This window comes from Musca vetustissima, unplaced genomic scaffold (assembly GCF_032173495.1).
Source record: "Musca vetustissima isolate MV318-11 ecotype Yass unplaced genomic scaffold, APGP_CSIRO_Mvet_v1 utg406539, whole genome shotgun sequence".
Taxonomy (NCBI): domain Eukaryota; kingdom Metazoa; phylum Arthropoda; class Insecta; order Diptera; family Muscidae; genus Musca; species Musca vetustissima.
This window is the reverse complement of record NW_026882374.1, coordinates 22,778-36,680: the sequence shown is the minus strand read 5'-3', so window position 1 is coordinate 36,680 and position 13,903 is coordinate 22,778. Positions and strand designations below refer to the sequence as shown.

Sequence of the window (13,903 nt, the reverse complement as noted above, 5' to 3'; positions counted from 1 at the left end):
CTGAATTGTTGATCCGCAAATTGCCCTTCCAGCGTTTGGTTCGTGAAATTGCTCAAGATTTCAAAACTGATTTGCGTTTCCAGAGCTCTGCTGTTATGGCCTTGCAAGAAGCCAGTGAAGCCTACTTGGTCGGTCTTTTCGAAGATACTAACTTGTGCGCCATCCATTAAGCGTGCACCATCCATGCTAAGCGTGTCACCATCATGCCTAAAGTGGAGAACGTGCTTAAATTCTTGACGTTTTAAAAACTCATTTTTTTACAACAAAACAATCGGTCCTTTTCAGGACCACAAAATATATCAAAAAAGAGATTCAATTTTTAACAAATTATTTATTATTATTACAATTTTTATTAAATAAAAATACGTTGTTTTAATTTTTTTGAGGCTTAAATAAAAATATATCAAAAAAGAGATTCAATTTTTAACAAATTATTTATTATTATTACAATTTTTATTAAATAAAAATATTTTTACGTTGTTTTAATTTATTTTGAGGCTGATAGGAATACAGGATTTTTTTAATTTATTTTTTTTTTATTTTGAGTAAAGTTTCCAAACATTTATTTTTTTTTATTTGAAATTATAAATTTTTTTCGCTTTTCTTTTCATTAAAAATAATTTTTCATACATTTTCTCAACATTTTCGTAAAATGATTTTCTATTTAAATTTTTTTTTTTCATTTTAATTTTTATTTCGTTAGAAATAATTTTTTTTAATTCTGGTTAAAATTTTAATTATTCAGATTTATTATTTAAATTATTTTATTTTTTTTTCTTTGTTTCTATTTAAAATTTTTCGTTTGTATTGTCACATGATGAATTTTTTTCACATTGTTTGTTTAATTGTTTTCTATTCACCTTTTTCGTAATTGGCGGGAAAATGCTTCCCTCCATTTTTCCCCTTCCAAAAAAAAATTCTCTTATGTATAAATGCAATATGTTATTTTTGGCGCGAAAAAAATTTCCCCTCAATATTTTTTTTTTTTACAGCAAACATCCCCATGAATGAAGAATGAAATGTGCATGTTTTTTCTTTTCCAGCTAATTTTCTACCATGTAAAAAAAAAATTCTATCTAATTTTATATTTGTCTCTGTCTATGAAAAATTTGATGGGAAATATTTTTTGATTTCTAAAGGCAGAATTTCTCTATTCAAAAACCAATTTTTTTTAAAGAAAATTATAAATAAATTAGTATTTTTTAGTAAAATAATTATTAAAATTTTATATTTTGACTAAAAATTAATAGAAAATAGTAAATACTTAATAATCAATAGGAATAAAATATTTTTGTAACGTTCGAAAAATTCCATGAAATTTCTTTGTACTCTGCTCTGCCATGAAAGGTAATAGCAAAAACGAAATTATTTTTAATATACTTTTTTTTGCAAAAATTTGACAAAATTATTGTGAAAATTAATAAATAACTGATTTATAAATTATTTTAGAATATTATTAAAGTATAATTAATTTATTTTTGCCAAAATAGTTTATTTTGAAAAAAATTGCCGTTTGTTGATGAATGTTCGTCCATTGGTAGTATATGATATTGTAAGGAATTTTTAACTTTTCCAAACAATTAATGACTTTTTATGAATAATGTTTTATTTTGGTGTAAATATACAAATCCTGAAATGTTTTTTAAGAATTTTTTACAAAAGTTTTCACAGAAATTTAATTTTTCCCAGGAAGCTTTAAAAATTGCTGAAAAAGATATTTTACATTTTGAAAGTATAGATTTCAGGCTTCATTTTAAAAGATATTTCATGTTATTATCATTACCGGTTAGCGAGTTATAGACGTTTAACTTCAAAGATTATGAATTTGAAATCACAAATTTCTAACTAAATTTGAAAAAAATCCAAAAAATTTTGAAAATTTTCATAAAATTTCTTTTTGATAATATAGCCTGATATGTTTTCTTTAGGATAAATTAAAAATATTTAGAAAATTTGCATTTTCTATGTGAGAAAAAATTAAATTTATTATGTGGTCTATGACAGCAGAAATCCTCTTGTTGGCATATTTTCAATGAAGAAAACTTTTTCTACAAATAAATTTGAAAGCTCAAATCTTATTAACTATAAAAATTTCTTAAAAAACATTTCAGGATTTGTATATTTACACCAAAATAAAACATTATTCATAAAAAGTCATTAATTGTTTGGAAAAGTTAAAAAATTCCTTACAATATCATATACCACCAATGGACGAACATTCATCAACAAACGGCAATTTTTTTCAAAATAAACTATTTTGGCAAAAATAAATTAATTATACTTTAATAATATTCTAAAATAATTTATAAATCAGTTATTTATTAATTTTCACAATAATTTTGTCAAATTTTTGCAAAAAAAAAAATTATATTAAAAATAATTTCGTTTTTGCTATTACCTTTCATGGCAGAGCAGAGTACAAAGAAATTTCATGGAATTTTTCGAACGTTACAAAAATATTGTATTCCTATTGATTATTAAGTATTTACTATTTTCTATTAATTTTTAGTCAAAATATAAAATTTTAATAATTATTTTACTAAAAAATACTAATTTATAATTTTCTTTAAAAAAATTGGTTTTTGAAAGAAATTCTGCCTTTAGAAATCAAAAAATATTTCCCATCAAATTTTTCATAGACAGAGACAAATATAAAATTAGATAGAATTTTTTTTACATGGTAGAAAATTAGCTGGAAAAGAAAAAACATGCACATTTCATTCTTCATTCATGGGGATGTTTGCTGTAAAAAAAGAAAAAAAATATTGAGGGGAAATTTTTTTCGCGCCAAAAATAACATATTGCATTAATACATAAGAGAATTTTTTTTTTTGGAAGGGGAAAAATGGAGGGAAGCATTTTCCCGCCAATTACGAAAAAGGTGAATAGAAAACAATTAAACAAACAATGTGAAAAAAATTCATCATGTGACAATACAAACGAAAAATTTTAAATAGAAACAAAGAAAAAAAATAAAATAATTTCATTTAAATAATAAATCTGAATAATTAAAATTTTAACCAGAATTAAAAAAAATTATTTCTAACGAAATAAAAATTAAAATGAAAAAAAAAATTAATTAGAAAATCATTTTACGAAAATGTTGAGAAAATGTATGAAAAATTATTTTTAATGAAAAGAAAAGCGAAAAAAATTTATAATTTCAAATAAAAAAAAATAAATGTTTGGAAACTTTACTCAAAATAAAAAAAAAAAATTAAAAAAATCCTGTATTCCTATCAGCCTCAAAATAAATTAAAACAACGTAAAAATATTTTTATTTAATAAAAATTGTAATAATAATAAATAATTTGTTAAAAATTGAATCTCTTTTTTGATATATTTTGTGGTCCTGAAAAGGACCGATTTATTCCTATAAAAAAAATTAAAACAACGTAAAAATATTTTTATTTAATAAAAATTGTAATAATAATAAATAATTTGTTAAAAATTGAATCTCTTTTTTGATATATTTTGTGGTCCTGAAAAGGACCGATTGTTTTGTTGTAAAAAAATGAGTTTTTAAAACGTCAAGAATTTAAGCACGTTCTCCACGAATACGTCTGGCCAATTGGATATCTTTAGGCATGATGGTGACACGCTTAGCATGGATGGCGCACAAGTTAGTATCTTCGAAAAGACCGACCAAGTAGGCTTCACTGGCTTCTTGCAAGGCCATAACAGCAGAGCTCTGGAAACGCAAATCAGTTTTGAAATCTTGAGCAATTTCACGAACCAAACGCTGGAAGGGCAATTTGCGGATCAACAATTCAGTACTCTTCTGGTAACGACGGATTTCACGCAAAGCGACTGTACCGGGACGGAAACGATGAGGCTTCTTAACACCGCCGGTGGCTGGTGCGCTCTTACGAGCGGCTTTAGTGGCCAATTGCTTACGAGGAGCCTTGCCACCAGTCGATTTACGGGCAGTTTGCTTAGTACGAGCCATTTTTCACTTTAATTTTTTCACTTCACTAGGTATGCACACAAACACTGTTAACACTGTAATAACTCGGAAACCGTTTCAGTTTTCAGTTTTCGGCTAGGCCATATTTTATTGACATTCTTCTTACAAACTAAACAGCATGGCTTACTGCTAAAACTAACTATAAATAAACCTGTGGCTTTTCGCTACCTACTACTTAAAAATAAATATAGCTGTAGTTGTACTACTAGCCGATACAGACAAAATTCATTTTATAAAGATACATTAGATAAGGCCCCAAAAATTCAATAAATAAAAACGGGCAAAAATGACTTAAGACTAATATTTAAAAATTAAAAAACAAAAACAAAACAACTAAAGCTACTATTTACAATATATACAATGATACCATGGACAACACAGTCACTGTGTAGTGATGTACACAGTGTTGTGCAGGTCCATAGTGTTTAACCTTCTATGGTAAAACATGAGATTATCGTCTACGAATAGTAGACCTTCTTCATTCAGCCTTTCAAGCGCCGCAGGAGGTAGGTGTTTTCTGCTGCTCAGGGACTCGGCATCGATTGTATAGTGTAGGGAATCCTCCACCAGCACATTGGGAAGTCCATGCGACCTCTCCAGAAAGTTCAGGGCCCCCCTAATAAGGAATCTATCCACCCTATCCAGGCCAGCTCTATCATACGTAACCCTACAAGAAGGGTTCCTAACAGATCCATCAGGTCTAACCGTAGGACGCAAACCTAGACAGTACGTTAGTACCGATCTTTCCCATCTTCTCAGCCTATCCATTTGGCTGGAGGAGATAAGGTACCATACTGGGAACGCATAGGCTACAACAGGTCTGATTATCTGTTTGTAGATCAGCAGTTTGACCTCATTCGAGAGGCCCGCGCTATGACGAAGAACGCCCTGATAAGAAAAGTAGATTTTCTTCGCCCTATTTAGAATGAAGTCCACATGCCTGATGAACTCAAATTTCTCACAGAAGATGACACCCAGGTACCGGATTTTGTCAGCCACCTGCACCTCCTCGCCCCCAATTTTCAGGATCGGGCGGAAGGACCTAAAGTTAGGGTATACTACCTTAGATTTACCCTTAAAAACTACCGCTGAGCACTTGCCCACGTTCAGCCTGAGGCGCCACACAGAAAAATATCTGTGTAGCTCCTCAAGATGGGCGTTAAGGCTTGCGGTCACGGTGCTAGCTCTAGGCCCAGACATGGCCAGAATGACATCATCCGCATAGAGGAGTTGCAACCCATTTCCACTGGGTTCAGGCATGTCGCTTACAAAAATATTGTAGAGGATGGGGCCCAGTAGAGAACCTTGGGGAACCCCAGCTTTGATTGCTCTGACACTAGAGAAGCTATCGCCTACCTTAAGCTTAAACTTCCTGTCCTTAAGGAAGCTGGCTACAAGCCTGCACGTTTGGATATCAAATCCAAATTGCTTTAGCTTGTAAAGGATTCCGTCGTGCCAAACGGAATCGAAGGCTCTAGCGAAATCTAGGCCCACAGCAATTGTACCACGTCTCCTGTCAAACCCTTTGATAACAAAGGAGGAGAAAACAGTGAGGGCATGTGAAGTAGAGTGCCCAGCTCTGAAGCCGAATTGATTATCTTTCAAAATTCGCTTATCCTCTACAATTTTTTTGATGCGCTCCAGTATAAAGGACTCAAAGAGCTTACCGAAGGCAGACAACAAAGAAATAGGGCGGTAACTACCACACCTATCAGGAGGAGAACCCTTTTTAAGAATGGGTATAACCATCGCTTGTTTCCAGGCCGTGGGGAAATAGCCGAGGTTGAGACAGTGGTTGAAGAGGAGGGACAGAAAACTAAAAACTACGTTCCCAGCCAATTTCAGGGCGGTGTCTGGAATACGATCCAAACCGCTGGATTTTTTGGCCCTACGGCGAGCGATTGCGCTGCCAATATTTTCAGGGCAAACAAAACCAGCCGCATCCCATCGAGCAGAATCATCAATCGATGAGCCATCCGCAGCAAAAGACCCACTGAAAGTTTCCAGAGGCGTCCGATCATCAATTCCCTCAATAGCTCGAATTACCGAGCTACTGAAGGAATCGACAACCGGAACAGCTGCGGGGCAAAGACCGCCTTGGAGATGATCCGCTAAAACTTCAGCCTTCAGATCGTCGCTGACAATTTGAAGGCCATTGCCATCTACAAGATCGGCAACTGGATCCCTAGAGGCCAGGCCGGCAGCTGCCTTTACCTGCCCGAAGGTGTTGTTGTCGACTTTTATTTTTTCGAGGAAGAACTGGAAACGTTCCTGCTCGAATATGCGAATCGAGTCCTCGATAATTCGATCCAAATTTCGGATATCAGCCTTTAAAGAGGGAAAACGGGAAGGGTCATTTGACCTACGTAATGTCCTGCAAATTCTCCTGCGCTCCCGAATAAAACCAAGGATTTGGGGGGGAAGATTTCCCAACGCCATACTTTTCGATTTTTGCTTAGGGACTGAGGCATCAATCGCGCCCCTGAAAACTGACTCAAGGTCATTGACCGCCGAGTCAATTTCTTCCACAGAGACATTTCTGTCAGCTGGGAGAGATATATTGGTAAGGCCATTACGTATTTTGGTCCTAAACCGAGGTACGTTAATTTTTTTATAATTGTAAAAGGTTCTAACCTCTCGGGTAGCGAACCCTCCCAAATGGAGCAACACCTCAATCGCTTTGTGATCCGACTCGTAGTCGAAGGAAGCAACCGGGTTGCTGCCGCCCACCAAGGCGAGGCCTGGGGTGCGCATGAAGACGTCGATGAAGGAACCGCCGTTATCATTAGGTCTGGTGGGACAGGTTGACGAAAATATTTCAATATTGGGGCAATCCGTCAGGTAGGAGGCTAAAGCTCTCCCACTAGTATTTATTTCAGAGCCTCCCCAATATGGGTGCTTGGCGTTCAGATCACCTCCGATCAGGACTTCACCGGAGGTGTGCAGATCGAACAGCGCCTGGAGATCGGACGGAACGAAGCTACTATTTGGAGCAGAATAAAGGGCGGCAAAGAACACAAACGACCTATCTTCTTTTAAAACCTTAACAACACAAGATTCAACCTGACCGGTAGAAATGAGGATGCGACTACAGTGAAAATTATCTCTAATAAACACTGCAGTCCCACCCCCACGTCCACCTTCCCTACACTGGAAGAATCCCTTGTATCCCTCAAAGTTAACCCTATGAGTGGGCTTGAGTCTATGCTCGGCTATAAGCAAAACATCAGGTGCTCTATCCCTAATGTAATTCTTCAAAAAGTGCCTTTTCGCCAATGAAATGATCGAATTGACGTTGATAAAGGACACTTTAAAATTCGACATCGCAAGCTACACAAAGAAGCCATGCAGACATGGCGGCTTCCAACCCAGATTTGCTCCGAATTTCATTGAAAATTGGCGCAAAGGACTTGGCTTTTTCGCATTTCCTATTGAAATCCGAACCGAAAAGATTGGCAATATTACCAAAACTACTACTACTGCTAGGGTTAGCGTGGGCAGGGGCGGGAGGAGGGGCTGGACGATTGGTCGACCGAGGAATATCATTTGCGGCATTAATATTCATGGCCGCAGCATACGAAAAACCAGCTCGGACAGCTGACAAACGCTGAGAATTTGCTTCAGCCTTAGCTTTAGCTTCAGCTTTATCCTTTTCTCTTTTGGCAATATATGCCAAGATATAGGGACAATCGGGGGACGAAGCAGGGTGTCCAGTTTGTCCGCAGTTGGCACATTTACAGGGAATGGCCGGCTTTTTAATGGTCTTGCCCGACTTGGGGTCAACAACTTCAATGTAGGTCTGCTTGTCCTTAGGGGGGATAGGACATTCATTCAGGCCATGGTTTCCGCCGCAGGAGTTGCATACGGAGGGCATGTTGCAGTTCATGGACACATGTCCAAGTTTCTGGCAATTAAAACATTGGATATATTTCTTACCCTTTGCTTTGGATATTATGACATTACAGTCGAAAATTGAGCCCAATTTGTATAGACTATGGATGTCAGATTCCTTCGAAACGCTTAACAACCATTTTTTGTCCGAAACATTAGCTAGACCAACAACTTCTAGCTTAAAGGGAACTTTAGTTTCCAAAAATTCTTTTACCTCCGTCTTCGAATATTCCTTAGGAAGACGGTCAATTACCACTTTATATGGTACAGCAGATCTGGGGGTGTGGGTGTGGAATCTATAACCTCGGACGGACAACAAATTCTTAACCTCAACGTATATTTGGAGGCCCTTAACCTTCAGAGAAACTACGGCATTACGTAAGTAAGTTATGCTGAACTCACCTGGGTGGAAGTGCTGGTTGAGGATTCCGGAGATCTCCTTCACACTGACATCATAAATTGTGAAGGCAGGCATTGAACTGCCAGCTGACGATGTCCTGGCTTGGGTGGATTTGCTTCCAGGGGCACTACGTACCGGCTCTTTCACAACTGGAGCAGTCTTCGTAACCTTTTTTGGCTGACCATCACCTGAAACGTGGGTTGATTTTGCCGTCTTCTTTGCCAACACAGGGAAGTCCACATCCTTCTTCTTCTGAGCAGCAGTCGGGAGGTCTACCTTCGCCGTAGACACCACATCATCCAACGCCATACCGAGGTTTTCGGCTACCTCGGCAGCCCAATCATCCTTCGCGGATGTTGGCAAAATAATCTCCTCTTCTTCCATTGGGGTAGATTTATTCAAAGGCTCTGAAGGGGCAATTTGAGCTTTTGCGCCTTTCAGAGCACGTACTTCCTTCTCTAGGTTCTCGATCGTCCTATAGAAGTTCGCCTCGCGGCCAATCGCATACGTTAATTTATGCGTCGTCTCGTCCAAAGTTTTTCTAGCAGCTTTACATTCTGCTTTCACCAATTCTAGATCGGCACGAAGATGTCGATTAATTTCCTCTAATCTGAGGATTTCCACAGCTGGTTCAGCGCCACAGTTGCAACACTTTTTGCGTTTACGGTAGCGGTTGCTGATGACAATATTATATTCGCCATCAATCTCGTCCAAATTCAGCGTATGTGCTAAAGTGTCGGTATCACTCTTCATGGCAGTGGATACGCACAGCTCATTGGCATTACTGCATGAATTAGCCATTTCAACATCCATTTTGGCAGCACTGGTTGTTTTATCCAAGGCACCAACATTTTTGACAGCATTAACGATGCTGTAAACACCTTTACCGGCAACACTACTACCGGCAACACTACTACCGGCAACACTATTACCGGCAACACTATTACCGGCAACACTATTACCGGCAACACTATTACCGGCAACACTATTACCGGCAACACTATTACCGGCAACACTATTACCGGCAACACTATTACCGGCAACACTATTACCGGCAACACTACTACCGGCAACACTATTACCGGCAACACTATTACCGACAACACACACGGTGTTACCGACCACGTTGACAGCACCATCGGCCGACATCGCAGCGTTGTTGTCACCGCTAAATGAATTGCCGACGGGCAGTTTCAGCACAGCACAGACAGGTACCAGGAACAGAAATTCGAATTCAACGGTCGACTGGAACAAAGCAGGCACAGCAACACAACAGCTTTAACACACAGTTGTTGAGGTAGCACAGACACTTTTATGTTTGTTTAGCTTTTTCTTTTTTAGCTAGCACGTCTTTTCACTTTGAGCACACAACACTGAATGACTCGGAAACCGCGCCAGAAACGAGTATTTATAGAAAAATTTTGTGTTAGCATCAACGATTAAGGGTGAGTGTTCGTAAATACAAATATATGTCTACTAAATGGGCACACACACGCACACATATACACAAACGACTATGGCACAAGCAACACGAACTAAGTCGAAATGGTTGACGATCAGGGAAATTTTTGTATAAATAGAACCGTTAGGGACGCAGTTAAAACATTCGTTCTTGTGCTTTCGTGAAGTGTTAAAGTGAATTAAAAAAAAAGTGAAAAATGACTGGTCGCGGTAAAGGTGGAAAAGGCTTGGGAAAAGGTGGCGCTAAACGTCATCGCAAAGTGTTACGTGATAATATCCAGGGCATTACCAAGCCAGCTATTAGACGTTTGGCTCGTCGTGGTGGTGTAAAACGTATTTCTGGATTGATTTACGAAGAAACTCGTGGTGTTCTGAAAGTGTTTTTGGAAAACGTTATTCGTGATGCTGTCACCTACACCGAACACGCTAAGCGTAAAACCGTCACTGCTATGGATGTCGTCTACGCTTTGAAGAGACAAGGTCGTACTTTGTACGGTTTCGGCGGTTAAATATTTTCTTGACGCTATTTGGAGAAATCTTCTTATTTTACAACAAACCAATCGGTCCTTTTCAGGACCACAAAAAATATTAAAAAAGAGATACTTTCTTGTTGAAAATTAATTATTATTATTATTTTTTTTTTTTAAATAAATATACTAATAAAAATTATAACTACATATATTAAATGTTTAAAAAATTTCCATTACCTTTTCCGATTTTTCAAATATTTTAAATAAATTTTAATTTTCTTCTAATAGTATTATCCATTTCATACCACATTTCTTTCCAAAATCATATTTTTTTTCTTTCAATTATTTCCACATACCAATGCCTGTTAAAATGCCGTCGGCAATACGCATTACTAAATGCCTTTGGTTACTCATATAATGTGTGTATACCATAACTACACATACCCTATACATGTATTAGTACATACGTACGTTAAAGAACAACAAGCAATGCCATGACTATTCACATCAGTGTTTTAAATTTCAAAAATAAAAAAAAAAATCAATACGTTCTCATTTCAAGAAAATTCATTACAAAAATAAAATTATTTTTAATAAATTGTACAATTTTTTTTATTTATTTTTGAAAATATTCGTAAAAAATTTGTTTAATTTTTTTTTATAAATCGAAAAAATTTTTTTTTTTTTTTTTTTTTTATTTTATTTATTTTTTTTTATTCAATTAAATAAAATTGACTTCATCATTTTCATTACAATCTTATTTAATTTCGCTAAATTTCTATCAAAAAACAAAAAAATTCTTCCTTCGAACATATTTCCATATAAAAATGCCGCCGTCAACTCGCATTGCTTATATTATGTATGTATACCATAGCGTCACTTTATCTAAGCATGTGGTAAGTCCATGATACTAAACAACGAACCAACGAACGATCCAACAACGATGTGAGTACGATGTTCATAGTGAGTGAAACATTACAAAAATAATAATTTAATTTTAAAAAATTAAAAAAAAAATAAATTAAAAAAATTAAATTAAAAAATTAAATTAAAAAATTAAAATTAAATTAAAAAATTAAATTTAAAAAATTAAATTAAATTTAAATTAAAAAATTAAAATTAAATTAAAAAATTAAAATTAAAAAAAAATTTAAATTAAAAAATTAAATTAAAAAAAAATTAAATTAAATTAAATTAAAAAATTAAAAAAAATTAAAAAATTAAAAAAATTTAAATTAAAAAAAAATTAAATTTGAAAAAAAATTAAATTAAATTAAAAAATTAAAATTAAAATTAAATTAAAAAATAAAATTAAATTTAAAAAAAAATTAATTTTTTCTTTAAAACAAATTTTTTCTAAACAAATTTAAATTTATTTTCCAAAAAATCCAAAATTATTTAATTTTTCTGTTAAAATATCAAATTTTATTCAACATTTTTTCCATTCATCTCATTTAATTTTTCAAAAAAAAAAAATAATAATAAAATAGCTCCTCATTTTCTAAAATTTTCCAAAATTTTTCATTAAAAGTCCATATAAATTTCATTTTTATTTATTATTTTTGATTTTAATATTTTCTTTTAATTTCTCTAATTTTATTAAAATATTCCTATTAAATTCATTTTTCAATTCCATTTTTTCTTTAAACTCCTACAAATTTCATTTTTATTTTCGTAATAATTTTTTCTAAACAAATTTAAATTTATTTTTCAAAAAAAAAAAAAATGTTTTTTTTTCTTCTAAAATGTAAATTTTTATTCAAAATTATTTAATTTGTAATTTATTTCATTTTATTTTTCAAAAAATAAAAATAATAAAATCGCTTTTTATCTTCTAAAAATTTTCATTAAATGTCCCTATAAATTTAATATTTTTTCATTTTAATTTTATTTTTTTAATTTTAATATTTTCTATTAATTTCTTTAATTTCATTAAAATTTTTCTATTTAATTTATTTTTCAATTTCATTTTTTTCTTCAAACTCCTAAAAATTTTCATTTTATTTTCGTCATCCCTTCATTTTATTTCAACTACAAAGGCCTGCAACGCAAAAAAAAAAAAACTCTTTCAATTCTCCTCTTTTTTGCTTTCCCAAAATAAAAGGCGCTAGACGATTTCTTACAATAAAATTACTATGTGTGTGCGTGCGTGTGTGTGTGTTTTTGTGTTTGGTGGTTATTTTTTGTGAGTCATACAAGCTGTATCAACAGGAATAACTGTATTATTCTTCTTCTTCTTTCTTCTTCGTTTTAAATTTTCCCTTGCAAAAACAACATAACACAAGAATGCTTCTTCTTGTTCTTCAATATACCTCGAATTATAACGGCAAACAACAACAAATGTTATGCAAACTCAAATGTGAATGCAATAAATGTATATTCTCATAGAAGAAAAATGTAAAGCCGTAAGGAGAAAAATTTATATTTTTTGGAATTTTTTTTTATTTTTTATTATTTTTTTTTTTTTTTTTAATAAATTTAACTAATGAAATAAATATGGTTTGAAATGATTTTTCCTCTTTTTAAATATTTTTTGTCGTCCTGAAAAGGACGGATTGGTTGATTTTGTATGGATTTTTTGTGTTTTATACGATGGTCTGTATTCAATTCTTCGTCATTACGGATGGCCAATTGCAAGTGACGGGGAATGATACGAGTCTTCTTGTTGTCACGAGCAGCATTACCAGCCAATTCCAAAACTTCAGCAGCCAAATATTCCATAACGGCGGCTAAATATACTGGAGCACCGGCACCAACACGTTCAGCATAGTTGCCTTTGCGCAACAAACGATGAATACGACCGACGGGGAATTGAAGACCAGCACGATTGGAACGGGACTTTGCCTTTCCCTTAACTTTGCCACCTTTACCACGACCAGACATTTTCACTTTATTTTATTTTTAAACACTTCACTTAGCACTGAAAAACACAGAATGATAAAAATTTCAACAACTACCCGTAGTATTTATACTTTTCTCACACACATTACTATACTTGGGGTGTGTAGCTATGTATTATACATAGCAGCTGTGACTACCTGAAATTGTTGAACATTTTAATCTACAAATATGTAGTTGGCTGCCGGGGTATTTTTATTCTGTGAACAGTGTTAAAAGTGTTTGTGTGATTTAAAAAAAAAATAAGTGAAAATGCCTCCTAAAACCAGTGGTAAAGCAGCAAAGAAGGCCGGCAAAGCCCAAAAGAACATCACCAAGGGCGATAAATCGAAGAGACGTACCAAGCGTAAGGAGAGTTACGCTATCTACATTTACAAAGTGTTGAAGCAAGTCCATCCCGATACTGGTATTTCCTCAAAGGCCATGAGCATCATGAACAGTTTTGTGAATGATATCTTTGAACGTATTGCCGCCGAAGCCTCCCGTTTGGCTCACTACAACAAGCGTTCGACCATCACCAGTCGGGAAATCCAAACTGCCGTTCGTCTATTGTTGCCCGGTGAATTGGCTAAGCACGCAGTCAGTGAAGGTACCAAGGCTGTTACTAAATATACCAGCTCCAAGTAAATGCCTTGATTTTTTTCATTTATTCGTCGAAATTCAACCAAAGGCCCTTTTCAGGGCCACAAAAAATATTTTAAAAGAGATCAAATTTTTGTTGAAACCATATTTATGCATTTTTAGTTAATAAAGAAAATTTTTAAATAAATAAAATTAAAAATAAATATTTTAAACCATATTTTATTTTTTTTTTTC

The 13,903-nt window shown here is 34.0% G+C and overlaps 2 protein-coding genes across 2 annotated transcripts; both read left to right on the top strand.

Moving 5' to 3' along the window:
* The first annotated feature begins 9,884 nt into the window (after positions 1-9,884).
* Positions 9,885-10,263, top strand: LOC133328730 (histone H4). Its single transcript, XM_061537276.1, has one exon. It carries the CDS (start codon positions 9,917-9,919, stop codon positions 10,226-10,228), a length of 312 nt encoding a protein of 103 aa, XP_061393260.1. The 5' UTR covers positions 9,885-9,916; the 3' UTR covers positions 10,229-10,263.
* A 3,022-nt stretch (positions 10,264-13,285) lies between these two features.
* Positions 13,286-13,730, top strand: LOC133328729 (histone H2B). Its single transcript, XM_061537275.1, has one exon. It carries the CDS (start codon positions 13,340-13,342, stop codon positions 13,712-13,714), a length of 375 nt encoding a protein of 124 aa, XP_061393259.1. The 5' UTR covers positions 13,286-13,339; the 3' UTR covers positions 13,715-13,730.
* Positions 13,731-13,903: the final 173 nt, after the last annotated feature.

Coding starts and splice junctions, on each gene's coding strand:
- LOC133328729 (XM_061537275.1), top strand. CDS start 13,340: ATGCCTCCTAAAACCAGTGGTAAAGCAGCAAAGAAGGCCGGCAAAGCC.
- LOC133328730 (XM_061537276.1), top strand. CDS start 9,917: ATGACTGGTCGCGGTAAAGGTGGAAAAGGCTTGGGAAAAGGTGGCGCT.